Source organism: Anser anser, assembly GCF_964211835.1.
Source record: "Anser anser genome assembly, chromosome: 4".
NCBI lineage: Eukaryota > Metazoa > Chordata > Aves > Anseriformes > Anatidae > Anser > Anser anser.
In genome coordinates this window covers 51,265,654-51,281,340 of record NC_139724.1, presented here as the reverse complement: position 1 = coordinate 51,281,340, position 15,687 = coordinate 51,265,654, and the positions used below count along the sequence as shown (strand labels likewise).

Here is a 15,687-nt window from a genome sequence, read left to right as displayed (position 1 = left end):
TTCCATGCTGATGTGTGCTACAAGAATGGTTACAGCAGGCAGTTCCTTCAAATGCACTTCTTAAATTTATAATGGTGTTTTTTTGCTTTTCGGGGGATTTGATATTTCATGAAGTTACAGAATATTCTCAGCTGGGACCCAGCTCCACACAGGACCACCCAAAAATCAGCCCATGTGTCTGGGAGCATTGCCCAAACGCTTTGTGAACTCCGGCAGGCTCGGTGCCATGACGACCTCCCCAGGAAGCCTGTCCCTGTGCCCAACCACCTCTGGGTGCAGCACCTTCTCCTGACACCCAGCCTGACCCTCCCTTGTCCCAGCTCCATGCTGTCCCCTCGGGTCCAGTGCAGATTGTTTATCCATAGATTCTGGGTCATCTCCAATGTATTTTGAGAGCTTCTTTTAAAATGCTCCGGATGGAAATGTGGGAATTACAGTTTTGTCCTTACTTGCATCTTAAATTGGAAAGCCAATCTCAATGTTTCCCAGTAAAGATGCTTCAGTGCATCAGCTGGTAGCAGTGACGCTGGGCACACACGGGAATTTTGCTCGGGAGGCTGTGCTTGTCACACAGAACATGTCTCTGGCTGTGTAATCAGCGTGCTTTTCAACACAAGTTCTAGTGGGGTTGCTAGTTTGCTTTCAGTTTAAAGGGAAGTATCTTCTAGTAGTTTGCAGTTTGTATCTCTCTCAGCTGGTCTGTGCCCAGCTTCTGAGATTCCTGCTGGTTTGCATCCTCTCTGAGTGGATCCAAGTTGATCTTTTTTGTGAATTACTACTTTTCTAGTTTTGTTCTTGGCACATTTCTAGCAAAAATAGGTGATTTAAAAGAATAGAAGAGAATTAGTTTGTTGCTTTTTTTTTCATCCAAAGCAAGCTCAAGTGTTTTATTTGTGGAGTATGGAAGCAAAGTCAGTGCCTAAGTTAAGGCTTCTTTCATGAAGCGTCAGGATTCTTTTTTTTTTTTTTGGTCTTCGGTCTTAGCTGCTGTGTTGTGACTTTTGACTCGTTATACAAAAGTCATGTTTCAACTGTGTAAGTGTATTCCAGTAATTTAGTTTTGCAAAGAAATGAGCATGGAGGCAAGTACTTGTTTGTTATCTTTAAAAAAACAAGTATTTTTACTAGTGATTTTAGAATGTTGCGTGAGAATTAAACTGTTTTTGGAATAGATGGAAGAAGAGGATTGAAAAGCATGGAAACTCTGTGTAATGATACCTGATTTTAAAGACAAAAGTTGTAAATATTTAAATTTTTCAACTTTAATATAATTTTGTACTTAAGTATAGTTCTGTTTTGCTGGGAATCATCCATGCCATAAGAACAATGTGCACGTAGGATCTCCTGCAGATTTAACTTGCTCATTTCCATTTGATGTTGAAAATGTTGATGCTGAAAGAGAATTGAGTTGGCTTTGTTTTATAGTGTTGTGATGATTTTATTAAATTACCAGAATATGCGAAGACCTTGGTTGCTACAGCTGGAAAGCAGGCAATTTAAAACTTTCTTTTTCCTTCCCCTCTAGATTTTCAACTGAATTCTCACCTATCAACACTGGCAAATATTCACAAGATTTACCACACCCTCAATAGGCTGGTAATGACTTGCCATTTTCTCTCTGTGGAGTAGCTAGGGTTATGGTCCAGAATGTTTCTGTGGTTGAAATCATTGCATGATTACACTTCTTATAAAACTATGACTGCCTTTCTGTCTGAGAGGCTGTGGGTTTCAAATAGAAGAATTAGGAGATTAGCAGCACTAGTAAAAGTTGAAAAATTATTCACCAGGGGTCAGAGTGGAGTTTGAGGAGCGTTCACTGCAACAGAGAGTTGTTTATTTCAGAAGGTTTTTTCAATCCGAGTTTTCCTAGATCTATCAGATACTGATGATAATCATCATTATCCAATTTCTTACAGTTCTTGTGGAAAATATTGAATGAGTGAGCTGTCTTCTTGCAACCATGCAAAGAGTGAAACACAATTTTTGAAGAGTATCCCTGCTGCTTTTACACTTCTTATACTGCAACCATATCTGGAAGTGCCTATATTGCTTCTGTTCATACATTGCAAATTTGGTGGAAAAGATACTGCCTAAAAAGGGGGTAATTTGTTTCCAAGATTTCAGTTGTTTTTAACCAGTATTCTTGGGAACAGGTATGGGTGTTTATCCTTAAGCAAAGCCACTTCTGTGGTAAATGCTAAATTCGACTTAAATGGAATTGTTTAGAACAGCACTGTAAAGTTCCCCATTCAGTGGATAGTTACTTCCACTCTTCAAGCATAGTTTGTTTTTGATTTAAAAAATTTTCAAGATACTTTTCAAATGATTTACAGACTATCCTTGAATTTCTTAGATAAATTTGAAGGGGTAATTTTTTTAGATAAATGCAAATCCAAAACACAAAGCCTCTGCAGTTTTAGCTAGATGTTCCTTAAATAATGAAGTTGAATATCAAAATCAAGTAAAGGTTAAAAGCATTACTGATCGATGAAGGTCGCTATCTTGTTTAACTGTATCATTCCTCTTCTCTTACAGAATCTGACAGAGGACGTTGGTCAAGACGATCACCAGACAGGTATTTAATAGGGACGTAGTAGAAATAGACCAGAACAATGTAATCGTGCTTTGTGAAATAAGTTTCTCTAACATTGAAACTGAAATTTTAGGAAGCTAAGGGAGTTCTAGAAAGCAACTGCCTTTTTAAAAATTTTTCTTCAAAATAAATGTACATGCTTTCAATTTCTTCACTTGTGAAGAGCTCATGTAGGTTTCAGCAGTGTGTCATTTTACTATTTCTGTGTGAGTTCTTTAGAAGACTTCATGAAAAATTTCTCTCACTCCTTGGACTCAACCCATTAGACTAGCAGAATATCCGTGTTCTTACAGTGTTTTGACTCTTGAAAGAGCATCAGTGAGAACAGAGCAGAAGCAAGAACTCTTGCGGTTATTGTGTTGCCTGTGACCGAGTTTAAATGCTGTGCTCCAAACAGCCCAACCTTTTTTTTCGAGTCATTTTGCTGGAGGGAACATTTTCCTGGTTCTTGTGCAGATTTTTCAATATATGTCTAAGGGCTATTTCTTAGTTCCAAATTTATTTTCGGTTCTATAAAATGTCATCATTTTTGAGGCCTTCATTTCAGGTGCGTGGTACTCGCTTGCTGCCAAGTCTTCTTCACCAGCACTTGAGCTTTGTGGCTTGATAACTTGCAGCATTTGTTGCCTTCTTTTGTGCTTGTTCCTTATGAGCTAGCATCTGCCTTGATTTCTTTTTCTTCATTCCTTTCTGTGTTTCAGGCTTGATACCTAAGGAGGAAGGAAAATAACTTGTTGGCTTCAAGCCCTGATCATTCAGCACAACAGTTCTTTAAAAGTGGCCATGTCTGTCCTACCATCTGCCTCCAAGTTGTTCTCTATCCTGAGGTGCTGGCTATGTGTGCTGATGTTACCCTGAGCACTTAGGAGAGTGGAGAGAGCTGTCAGCTCCTCCTGGAGATTTCTGGGACGACATCATAAATTTAGCACACTCATAGCCTAGAGCAATGAGAAGAGTTGCATAGGACTGAGTTGTTTGGGATCTTAAAGAGCTCACTTGGGGCTTGTATACCGTCCTCCATACTGCAACAGGTGACTTTATTTCATAGTTGCACTGTCTTACCCTGTCTGTAAAAGGCTTCTATCAAATATTTTCTGTCAGTGTCCTTAGTGGTTTCATATTTGAAATTAGTTCCTCACGTAAAACCTCATCAGAAGAGGCTGAGGCAGCTAGTTCCAGACAGCCCTTTTACTGTCTGTTTGTTAGAACTGATGTCCTCTCCCATCTCCTGATGGAGACGTGCAGTTTTCCCCATGGTGACCTAGGTGCTTGAACTAAACACAGATACATCCTGATTTTGTGTTTAAAAATACATTCTATAATCTTTGTTTACTTTTGATCACAAATAGCTGTTGTGAAGCGTGAGGTATTGGTCTCAAGGCAGTCACATTCTGTCACTAATCAATAAGAGTAGGTGTGCTTAATGTATTTGGAATTTGTCCTCTCTCTTGCTTGGCGCTTCTATTGCAAAAGGTTAGTGTAAGAAGTCAGCCTCAGAGCTCTCACCATCTCTCTTGGAAGGTGTTTGAGCATGTTGTTGATTTTGATGAAATGCTTTATTCTGACATTTGTGGTTATCCTATTACTTGCGTTTGTTTGAATTAAGCTGTTTCAAAAGCTTGAGTGTGTTCATTGAATGAGTTTGGGAAAAAAACCCTAGGAAAGAACTTATTTTTTTACAGTAGCTATGAAAAAACCTTTAAAACCAGGAAGGAAGTATGAAATGAGAGTTGAAAATAGAGGTTGCTCTACAAATGAGAACATCTTTAGATTTCATTCCAGTGTTTTTTATGCTTCTGCCCTGTTTTATATCTCCTTTTAGAAAAAGATGAAGCCCCAGCGTATGCATAACTTCTAGCCTTGAGTTAGTTGAAATCCGCATTTGGTTTCCCTTGTATGAGGACAAATAGACATGCAGGGGGAGGTCATGGCCATTGTGAATATAGTGCAGTGACATCTCATGTCCATTTCACATGGGACTTGACAATTCTGAAACATCTTACCCAGGAGTCTTATGTAAATCTTAAAAAAAAAAAAAAAGAAAAAGAAAAAAAGAAAAAAAGAAAAAAGGTTACCTTCACAAATTCTTTGATTTTGATGTACTTAAATTTTAATAATTTCTGTTCTCCAATAAGAACTGTCAAGACCTATTTGTTTTGTTACAGACTTTACAGTAGTGAATAGATGCTGTGTATTTATTTGAGGTTTTCCATCCAGAACTCATTAGGCAGTCACGTTAGGTCTGCAAAACATTCCTTGGGTGTTATCAAACCGATCTAGAGGTGATTTTTGTTTTTTGAGATTTTTTTTTCACGCTTTGAGTCTTTTGGAGCAAGCCTTATCCTTAGAGATTACTGTGCTTTTCCTGACATGTATCCTGGTTAACATTATTACAGTGGGGGCCCTGTTTTGGGAATGACTTAATACACATCTAAATTGGGTTCAGGCTTCTAAAAGCTATTTAGAAAAACTGAGTATTTCAATTTTAGGTTAACATTTATAATGAACTTTAAATGCTTATTACATTTATTGTAAAGCAGTTGTTTCTGAACTAACAATAAATGTACCAGACATCTAAATTACTTTGGACAATTACCGCTCTTCTAAGTATTAGTATTTCTTTTCCTGGAACGAGAACTTAGATATCTAAGAGCTAGATGATGGAATTTTCAAAATTCCTTCGGTAATTTGGGAACTAACATGGACCTCACTTCAAAATACGTGTCACCTGCTCTAATTACACTCCAATGTGTTAGCATTCAGTGTGTTTGTATACATCTGAAAAAATAAGACTGTAAATGTGTTGTGGGACTTTATCAGCTGTTAGTAAGGGTAAGAATTACAAGCATTCATTAAACAGTTTTTTCCTACTTTATATATATATTGACTTGGAAAACTCATTCTTGAATTTGAAATAAGTCATTTTTGTCATGACTACAAAATTAGCAGCTTTTCAATAGCTTACATTAATAATGATTTGATTATTAAATTGTAACTTGCTTGCCTATCCAGACTACAATGTCTTGAAAAGTAAAGGTACGTATCCTGTTGTCACCTGGCTGGTTTAACATAAGGAGGTAATGTCTTCAACAAAAACAAGGTTTCATTGGTTTTCTTGAAGCTTGGGACAGAGTGGCAGGGAGATTATTTTGCCACTACTCTTTTTAGTTGGTTTAAATAAAATTCTCGAGTCCAAAACAATTCTGTAGTCTGGAATTCAAGACGGAGAAGAGCATTTTTCCTGTATACCTGCTTTTACAAGAAGATTGCAAATTGTTTGATGCTTTGATGAGTATCTTAGTTTTTTTTCTCATCTTGTATCTGAAAAAATAATGACTGTTAACTGTGTTTGTGGCGGTCTTTTTGCATCATTAAATGAGCAGCTGTATTTCTCCAATTGCTTCAGCATTCACAGTTTATTATTTTTCTTTTGAAACATCCATCTACTTAAACATCAGAAGAGCAGGAGGATTCACAGGCGTTACCTAGAAAGAAGGTGAAAATTATGGCAGTAAATCACTGCTATAGGGACATAGCTTGTAGAATTCGTTTTTATTGACCACTGTTTTTTCTTTTTTGCTTATTTTGGTTTTGTTGCTGTTCTAAGAGTGTCCCTCCCTGCGGTGCTTATCCTGCGCATTGTTTTAAATTTCTTGGGGTGGATTTTGGCTCTTGAGTTGATATTTCCCTTTGTTTCCTGTAAATCGTCTCCTGCAAATTTGGAAGTACTGAATAGAACGTTTGGCAAACAACATTTATACTCGGCAGGCTTTTGGCTGATGGTGGCTTATTCAGCAGCCATTTGGAGGCTCTACCTTGCAAATGCTAGCTTCAAGTGTCAAAAAAACAGTGAGAACTAGGAGGGTTCTGCCAATCTTGAGTTGAGACCCAGGAGTAAGAAACTTTGAAGATAATCACATCAGAGAAGCTGCGCTCGGTAAGTAAAGTTCCTGTCAAACTTTGCATGAAGTCAGAGGGAGCTGCATGTGCATTTGCAGATGATTAGGCCTGTGAGAAGTGAAATTAGCTGCAAAAAGCTAGACCTTGAATTTATGTTTAGAATTAGACAGGTCTGTGTGGAAAAGGTTAATATTAACGTTACTTAGTGAGTTATGCTGTAAAATAAGAAATTGCAGGAATTGAAACAAACCCAAACTCAGATAGTTTTTAGCATTAGATGGGGGTAACAGAAATATCCTGCTCTGTTCACCTTCCAGAAATTATTACAAGGAAATTATAACTACCCTTCAAATTCAATATACTGATTCTGGTAACAGAAGTATATATTGCTCAAGTAATGTTCTTGTACTGGTGTTCTCAGTAGTTAATAGATCATTGAACAGCTAAAACGTAGTGAAGATTTGGTCCAAAACTCAGTTAATAAGTTGTTAAATCTCTGAAAGCAAGTGCAGTCAATATGTTTGTCCACCTGGTGTCTGTGTGTGTACACATACGTATTTAATAGCCGCTTACCAATTTCTGAGCTCTCTCTTTTCTTCCCTTTTCTGTCAGTTTGAGAACTGCAACTAGATACATTCAAACCAAGAAAGGCTATAAGTTTTTTTGTATGAGTCATTGGAGAAATTGGGGTATGATGAATTCTATTCTCACTTTAAGCTTTTATATCAAGTTTGGCAATCTTCCTAAAACTGTCCTATTATTTAATGAGAAAAGGACTTCAAACAGGAATTCTTGGATTATTTTTTTGGTTTGTTTGGGGTTGCAGAGCTGACAAAATGATCGTCCCATTCTGTAACGTTTATTTATTTTCATCTTTTGCTTTGCATCTCTTTTCACAGAAGCCTTGCATATTTCTTTTCCCAATCAAATAACAAGCATTAGTGGGAGTAAACAGGAAAACCCTAGAGGGTTTGGTTTGGTGTTTTTTGTTATGTTTTACCAGCATCCAATGCCTGTGGCCATCATAATAGTTTTTTTAATAGAAAGGCATTTAAAAATCAAATTGTTGTCAAAGGAGTGAGATGGTTACAGGTTGTCTTCCAAGTACTCACGTACATACATATTTTTCAAAATAATGTGTTCGTTAGCACATATTATCATTTATTAAGTTTAGTTTGTGTCTGGGTTTTGTTCATAGATCTGAATCTGTTGGCTGTCTTTAGCCATCTGTTAAGTTCTGTTGTTGTCTTAAGTGTTTTTAGTTTGTATAGGTTTTCAAATAAATACTTACTGCAAGATTGAAAATGTGATTTAAAAAGCCATAAAGCATCATGCTTAGAGTGATTTATGGGAATACAGTTTTGTGGTATCGTTAATTTGCAGGCATAATGAGATGGAACAGGTAACATTCAGCAGATCAGGTTCCTTAGTTTCTTTAATCTGGGTAGTCAAATGTTTGGGGCATCCTATGAATGTTTGATAATCTCGTTTACCTATTTCAACTACGTCTGGTTTTTTGAGAAGATGAATATTATTGTTAATATCCTTTTGTTAGATATTCTGGACAGTGCTTCTAGAAGTGTATTCTTCTGACACAGCCATTGTTATGTTTTCATATGGTAGGAGTTTATGGGTATAATGCTGGGAAGCTTTTTTATAACTAGTTAAATGATATTATCAATGCATAGTACTCTTAAAGCTTTCTTTTGAAAAGATAGTGTAGTTATGGACGTACTTTCCTGGGAGGGTGCTATTATGGGGGGAGCTTTAGTAAAAAAGAGGGGAAGAAAATAATTAAAAAAAAAAATGTATAGGAAGAATTTTTGAACTGGAAAGAGTGTTTTTTGAACTGGAGAGATTAACTGTTCTTAATAAAAAAGATTATAAAGGTAAGATCAAAGAAGGCATACTAAGTGCAAAACCTTATTAGCTGAAACCAAGTTAGTTAATGTTAATAATTGGTTTGAACATCTTGCCTAACACTAGAAAAATCCTTACTTTTATATGCATAATAGTTTCAGTGCATGTTTAGAATAAAGTACATGTAGAGTACTTTAGTACATTAGAGTATTTTAAGGCCTGTGGGGCTGTAAGGTTCCTTACATGTGTTTCTCCTATAACAGGAGAGAGACTTTCAAAGATACGAAGAATAGGTAAGCATAAGATTGCTGTTAGTATTTGTTGGGAATTGGGCCTCTGGTTTCAGTCTGTTTCCTTGGTGTCAAAAAGCAGTAAAAATGTTTTTGCTTGCTTCTGTGCTGTGATTCAAAATAAAAGATTTTTGTGAACATCTTAATAAAGCATAGCTAAACTTTGGATGCTGTTGAAGCTAAGAGAAGGCAGCCTAGGCATGCTGTATTTCTTCATATTTTCTTGCAAGTTTCTTTGGCATTGCTTTGTGTCTGGATTTTTATACCTTACCTCTCCCTTCCTTTCCTTTTAAAATTCTCTGCATAACACTTAGAGCTTTGATAGCTCGTTGAGCTGCTCTTACGCATACCTTTCTCGGGTGTCCATATGGTCTTCAGTATATGAAAGCAGGACAAAATTCTGCCTGGAGTGTTAGCCTGTTGCTTTCATGATGCAGCAGAGACAGTTAGGCACCTTGCTGTGGTCAAAAGGGCTGATCCTGTGCTCTTCGTTGTGCTAATGCACAGAAGGGATTATACTTTTCTTTTTTTGCTTGTTTTATTTTGTTTTTGTTTTTGCTTGGGTTAATTATTTACAGGTTTGGTGAGCTGGATTAGCGCACTGATGCTGACAAAAGGAAGAAATAGGAATATGCAGCTGGGAGAACGGGAGTGAAGGACTGCCACTTGACTGTCACCAGTGTTTTAAAATGGCAGTTTCCTACTTTTGGAACTCCTCGCTGTTTGAGAACTATCTGATCCAACCAAATCCAAATGATACAGCTACTTTTTTTTCCACTTCTGGTTGTCATGTGTCTCTTTTCAAAACTAACAAAACAAAAAACAAATCACGCAACAAAAACCAGCCTCCCTCACCAAAAACAAATCAATCAAACAAATGAAGAAATGAACAAACCTTCCTTTCCCCTTGCTCTCTGTATAACAAAGAAAACTTGGGGCTTAAAATTAAAAGGTTATGTTTTCTAGAGGTACGCTGCTCTAGTTTTTGGGTCATGTCTGTATTTAAGAAAATAATGAACAACTCTCAGAAGTTCTGATTTGAATTAATTTCAAAAAATTGGACTGAAGACTGAAGTAGTTCTTCAGGGTAGTCTTAGTTCTTGCTTTTTGTTATAGCATTAGCATAAATATATATTTTGGCATAGTACTGACTTTAACTGAAATCTGATCATAGAACACCATGTAAAACAGATTTTGCTCTGGAAAGGGGGCCATGTATTTTGTATTTTAAATCCACTAATTTCCTCCCTTTCCTTTCCTTTGTAATATGCCTATTAGTGGACGCAGTTTATCTGGTCTGCAACAGTTTCATTTCTTGTACTGGTGTTTTTAATTCCCTCTGTAGGAAGTCTCCGGTCTTGCAGTTCATCAGACTGCTTTAGTAAAGTGATGCCTCCAAGGAAAAAGAGGAGACCTGCAGCAGGAGATGATTTATCTGCTAAGAAAAGTAGACATGATGGGTATGTCATCTTATCATGGGCTAAGACTGGTGGAATATCTAAAGATGAATAGCTGATATGATCATGTTTTGAAATACTAATGGAAATGGTATTCAAATTTAATTGGTTTCTTGATATGGAACCACGGCCTGTGATTAAACTATGGGATATTAATAAGTACATCTAGGTTCAGTTTGCTCCTTAGCTTTTTCTAGTCATACAAAAAGCTTGTAGAGAACTTCTGCTCTTGTTTGCCAGCCATCAAAATAGATGTGCTTGCTTTTCAAAGACTTCCAAGGGATGCAGTAATATCTTCCTCTATATGTGCCATAAGATCTAGATGGGGCATTCTCAATCTATAGCCTGTCAGAAAAGTGAATGTAACTCTAGCCCCTTTGCAGCCACAGTTCTAACCTGAAGTTCTGCTAGTCTGTCCCTCTCATGTTGGTTTTATGCTGATCATGCAAGGGAGTGGTGAGGATTGCCGTGCAGGGTGATAGCTGATGGCCGAGTGGGGATTGAGGTGGTGCTGCTCAGCTTCCTTCTGAGCAATGCAAGTGGGTTCTGTGTGCACGACCAGTGTGCTCTGTGGCATAGGTGCTGCGCTTCTGGAAATGGTGTATTTTCTGTGTATGTTCAGTCAGCCTCAATTATGCAGCGCCCATTGAGTGTGCTCCTTGTGAGCAAGATGCAGCCGTTACTTATGTGCACTAAATTCAGAACTTGTGGGAGTACAGGATGGTGCGCTCCTTCATGACAGGTGCCATCACGTGCTGGCAGGGGGGCTCTAGTATGTACGAGTGTCCTGATGTTGAAAAGTGATGTATGCAACCAGAAGGTTTGGTTGCCACCGCATAAGCCAGCGAGCAATGAGCTCTATTACGTTCAGTATTGCAGGTGCCTCGGAAAACACAAGCTTCCATAACAAGTAGATAGGCAGAAAGACGCATTTCTCTCCTGTCAGCCAGAAGTGAGGCTGTGTACTTTCCTTTTCATTCACTAGCATGAGTAATTATAATGCTGGTAGACAAATTAAGCCTCTGGTTATGCCTCTATAATTCCATTGTGTTTAATAAGGTTGCACAACTGTAGCTGCACTGGTATTTATTAATTGATCTGTTGGAGCAGAAGAAAGATTTCAACTTTCCCTTTCGTTACTTTGCATATGTAAAACTAGCAAGAGCGAAAAAGCAGTACATGTTCTTAATATTTTTTCTGCTTTTGAGAAATGTTAAAAGTGAAAATAATGTTTGTAGAATCTATGAGAGAGGTTTACAAAAATTAAATCTATGTCCCTTTGCTAAGACCTTGATAATAAAACAAGACAAGCCAAAGCCCCTAGAAGGTAAGGTTGTCTGTAGTAAGAGATACTGATCTGTAAGAAAACAATGAGAAGCTGATTTTGTACTCTGTCAATACTACATAAAATCATTAAGAGCTTTTTGAAAGCATAATTTGAAGTATTTTTTGTAACTAATGCATCTGGTCTTCATTCTACTGCCATCTGAAGTTTTCTTAAGGGAAAAACCTTAATCTGCTTTTAGAAGTGGAGGTGAAACCAGATTTAACAACCATGGGCCACAGGGGAATATCTCTCTCAGATGTGGTTCCAATTCTTGTATTCCTTCTTAACTTCCAAGGTTTTAGGGCTTCCTCAGCATCCCTCTGTTTAAGCTTCCTTTCTTTTGTTTTGGTTTTCAAGAAAATAGTTTGAATTTCATCATGACTGGCAATATGAACTCATTTCCTGCATATTCAACTTAGTCTTAGAACTATATTTTCTTTCAAGGAAGGATTTCTTCAAATTTGCTTTATGCCCCTGTAACCTGTGAACAGGTTAGACAACGAGCAAGCCATCCTTTGCTTCCATGCCTTTTAGACAGAGCTCATGCCTGTTCTGTTCAATCTTTCAAGGTTGGACATCCCAAGTGTGTTAAGCAGAAATCTGTTTGGAATCAGGAACCTGTACAGCAGTATGCTCTTGTAGACCTAACTATTTGCAAAGCCATTTCCTCTGACATGATGCACAGAGAATGCTGTATGTAATAAAACCAGTATGGGGTAGTGCAGTGCCAGTGTATGGAATAAAGGGCTTCTGGGCTCATTTCTTTACCACTGCTGCCATTTTAGAGGCAGACTTCCCAGAAGCTGCATACAGGTAACTCATGTCTCTCTCCAAGGGACATTAGCCTGTGTAGAATCTGTATTGTGAAGCAAAAAAAAGGTAGTCGGAGTCTGTTCTTGAATGTCTGCTTTCAATGAAAAACAAAAAGTGTGCTCTGAAGGAGCGACAGCACTTCCAAACAGAGGGGTGACTTCAAATGTTTGTGGAATGATCCATGTTTTGTATGTTTCTGAGTTGTGGCCAGCTCAGAGAGGAGGAATGTTAACAAATACAGTAATTGTTCATCAGTTTGCTTTCAGTGTGGAAATGTTGGGTAGTACTCTGCAGGTTATCAAAGGAGTGTCATCATTAAGGGTGTCATCACAGAGGAGACCAAATGTTGATGATTTCTCCTGGTTTGTCTGTACAAAAAAAAAAAATAAATTAATCCTTACATGGATGGTTTTGTTGGATGATATTTTCAGTTTTCACTGTTTGTGTTCCTATCATCACTTCAATTATGGAATACTGATAGTAATATTTTCGAGTTATTTATTCTTTCCAGAAAGCTTATTTCAGCAGAGCTCTGTGCTGAAAGAGAAGAAGATTTCTAAAGCCTCTTTAAACTTACAAACCCTAAATACATATGGTAACGGAGAGCTTGTAATAGTCTTCACTCTCAATTCCAGGCTGTTACAGCCTCATCTTGAAATGATTAGTGGAATAATGATGCTGGCTATTGAGGAAAGTATTTATAGGAATAAATCTAGATGTTAGTGAAGTTATTTTGGAGTGCTGATTTCGTGCATAGACTACTTACGAAAAAACAAAGATCCTGTTGTTCTTTAGCATCCTACCCGTACACAATAAGAGCCTGGATTCTATTATTATTTTCACCTTGAACCATGAATGTAGTATTTGAGTGGGAGGGATTTTTTTGCCAGATGATGTATAGTGAAAATAACTCGGTGTGTTTACCTCTGGATCACAGTGAGATTCATCTTGTTGTAGAGAACGATATTAGAAGTAGACAGTTCAGCACACACCAGAAAATAATGATTTGTATTTCCCTCTTGGTTTGACAGTCTTGACCTTATTGTTCTTACAGCTCTCACAATCTGGGGTATTCTCAAATTGGACTTACGAATCTATATTCTGTATGTAATTCTTCCATCATTGTGTTAAAGGTCATAGAAAAGGTAAAAACAAGTTTCATCTGAAGATAGTTGCTAGGTAGGAGTATATTTCTGTGTATCTGTTATGCCAAAGATTAGGTTTTGGGAAAAATGAGCCTTGGAACATAATGTCTTCTTTCCAATAGTCTAATCTAAAAAGAAAATAATTCTACTCTTTACTCCAGAGTCATGCTGAGGGGAAAAATCTGACAGTCATGGGTATTTGGACTGTACAGTGATGAAAAACAGGGAAGTATATCTGCTTCCTTGAAAGCTATGTCTTCAAGCAATTAGGTCTACAGGTCTAATACGTCCTGGATGTGTGTGTGGATCACATAAAGACATAGTAATATGAAAAACAAATTTGAGTTATCAGCCCCATACTCTATAGTGAAAAACTGAAGCTTTGAAAACACAGTCAACACAATATTATTAATATGGGAAACTAAAATAGGAGCATACTAACCTTGGAAGTTTTCAAAACCTTTGGTATTGAGAGGCTTCTTTGTTCCTCTGTCATTTACCTACTGGCTTGCCATGCAGGCAGCCAGTGTTACCTACTGTCACGGATGTCTAGACCTTATTCCGTGAAGCAGATGTTTTCAAGTAGGCACAGATGTAATTTGTTTTTCTATACCTTTTCAGTGAAGTTGACTTAATAGTTATGAAGAAACTTAACTGGAAGTTTGTCAGTACATATGCTGTTATACTGTTTTTTAAGTGAGCCTCATTAAGTTCAAAACATTAGTTAAAATGTTCAGAGATGATTGTGAGCCTTTATGTAGAGAGGGATAAGACATTGATGCATGAAATTTACCAGTCAAGTGTATTTGTCCTGCAAGTTGCTTTAGACAGTCTTTGTTGTACCTTGCAAGTAGTTAGAATCTCTTCTTTTACTTGATTCTACTATGGTATTTATGAAACTATTGCTAAAATTGTTATTGTGAATAAATTAAGCTTAAAAAAATCCTTTCATTTTCTTGCATGGATGAAAATTCTCAACCAAAACTTTAAAATAGCTTAATTACAATTAATGAAAGTAATAGGGGGCATCTTCTTCAATCAAAAGTTTACATCTTTCAAAAAATAACTAATCTGAAAGCAACTAGTTAGGCAGCGCAAAGCTTAAAAGGAGGTTAAGTTCTGGTTGCATAGAAACAAAGCAGTCCAGCAAAGCTGCTGTTGGTAAACTTGTTAGTATTTTCGTTCAGGAAACCGGACATCTGAAATGAGCAGGGTGTAAGTCTTCATGAGGGGATACCATTATTTATTTTTCCTCTTTTTAAAATAAGCTAATGACCAGATTCCACAATCAAGAGAATGTTTTGTATGACCTAAGCTTCATGCTTTCACTGATCTCATTTTGAATATTTTGGAGCCACACAGCCCAGGACTGCTGCTGTGGTAGGTGGAGCTCTAACAAATTCCAGTACAGTTGAAGCTTGCTCAGAGCAGGAGTGGATTCAACTGTAATAGACTGAAGAGAATTACCGCTTGTTCTTTTTGCTGGAAGTATCCATGAACTCTTAAGATGGGGTCTAGTCACCCCATAATAGCTAGGTGGAATCTTCATGCTTTTGCTTTCCCACCAAATCTGGTAAATAAAGAGGAAAATAATCTTGAAAAGACGTGAATGATCATCTGTTGAAAGAAATGTGACAGACCTAGATACTCAGGTTTTGTATTATTTTGTTTCAGCATAAACATCGCACTTTGACTTATAAAATGAACGCCTCATCTTTATTGCAGGGACATTGCAATTCCATAGCTGATAAGAATAGTTCAAAAATAAGTTAAGAAATGAGTGTTAGGAGTCAGCTATGAGGTTGGTGTCTGATTTTAAAAAGTTTGGATTCCTTGCCTGGTGTGCAGTAAGGCAATCCACACATTATATTGAGATATTGTTTATATCAGAACTGCACAAGTCTGAGTAACCAGGTGGTTTCCTGCAAAGCTGGCACCCTAAGGATTACCTGTGCTACTACTTATACAATCCCTTATCACTACATTTATGTGTTTGTGCAACCCCCTAGCCTCCAGTTGGCTACCTAATTAGCTGACGTGACAGAATCATTCTGCCTATTCTCAGAGAGGAAGGGTCCCTTGTTGGTCTGAGTTCTCCCATCCCAGGGATGTGATTTTTACTATTATAATGTGGATACTGCATGGATACTTCACATTAGAATACTCCTAATCTTTGTTTTTTAGCCACCTACTCAGGTTAGGTTGATTGGTGACACGTTAAGTCAGGATGTTTCCCTCAAAAATGTCAATATAATGGTCTTCCTGATGAGCAGTTCCTCAGTTAATCATCCTTTAGATGTCT

At 37.4% G+C, this 15,687-nt stretch overlaps 2 protein-coding genes across 22 annotated transcripts in view; both read left to right on the top strand.

Annotated features, from left to right (window-relative positions):
- The window catches only part of RASL11B (RAS like family 11 member B), a 290,210-nt gene that overhangs the window by 6,669 nt on the left and 267,854 nt on the right, over positions 1–15,687 (top strand). The window lies entirely within an intron of this gene.
- DCUN1D4 (defective in cullin neddylation 1 domain containing 4) overlaps positions 1–15,687 on the top strand; it is a 36,412-nt gene that overhangs the window by 7,134 nt on the left and 13,591 nt on the right. For 2 of the 21 annotated variants that reach the window (XM_083835429.1, XM_083835432.1), the window contains 5 exons: positions 1,526–1,592; positions 2,536–2,575; positions 6,362–6,530; positions 8,617–8,646; positions 9,989–10,103. In XM_083835429.1, coding sequence (XP_083691555.1) covers positions 10,033–10,103 — 71 coding nt within the window. In that variant the 5' untranslated portion in view covers positions 1,526–1,592; positions 2,536–2,575; positions 6,362–6,530; positions 8,617–8,646; positions 9,989–10,032. Of the gene's footprint in view, positions 1–1,525; positions 1,597–1,916; positions 2,102–2,535; positions 2,576–6,361; positions 6,531–8,616; positions 8,647–9,988; positions 10,104–15,687 lie in introns of all 21 variants that reach the window. The other 19 variants (XM_083835445.1, XM_083835443.1, XM_083835448.1 and 16 more) reach the window with 12 other exon arrangements.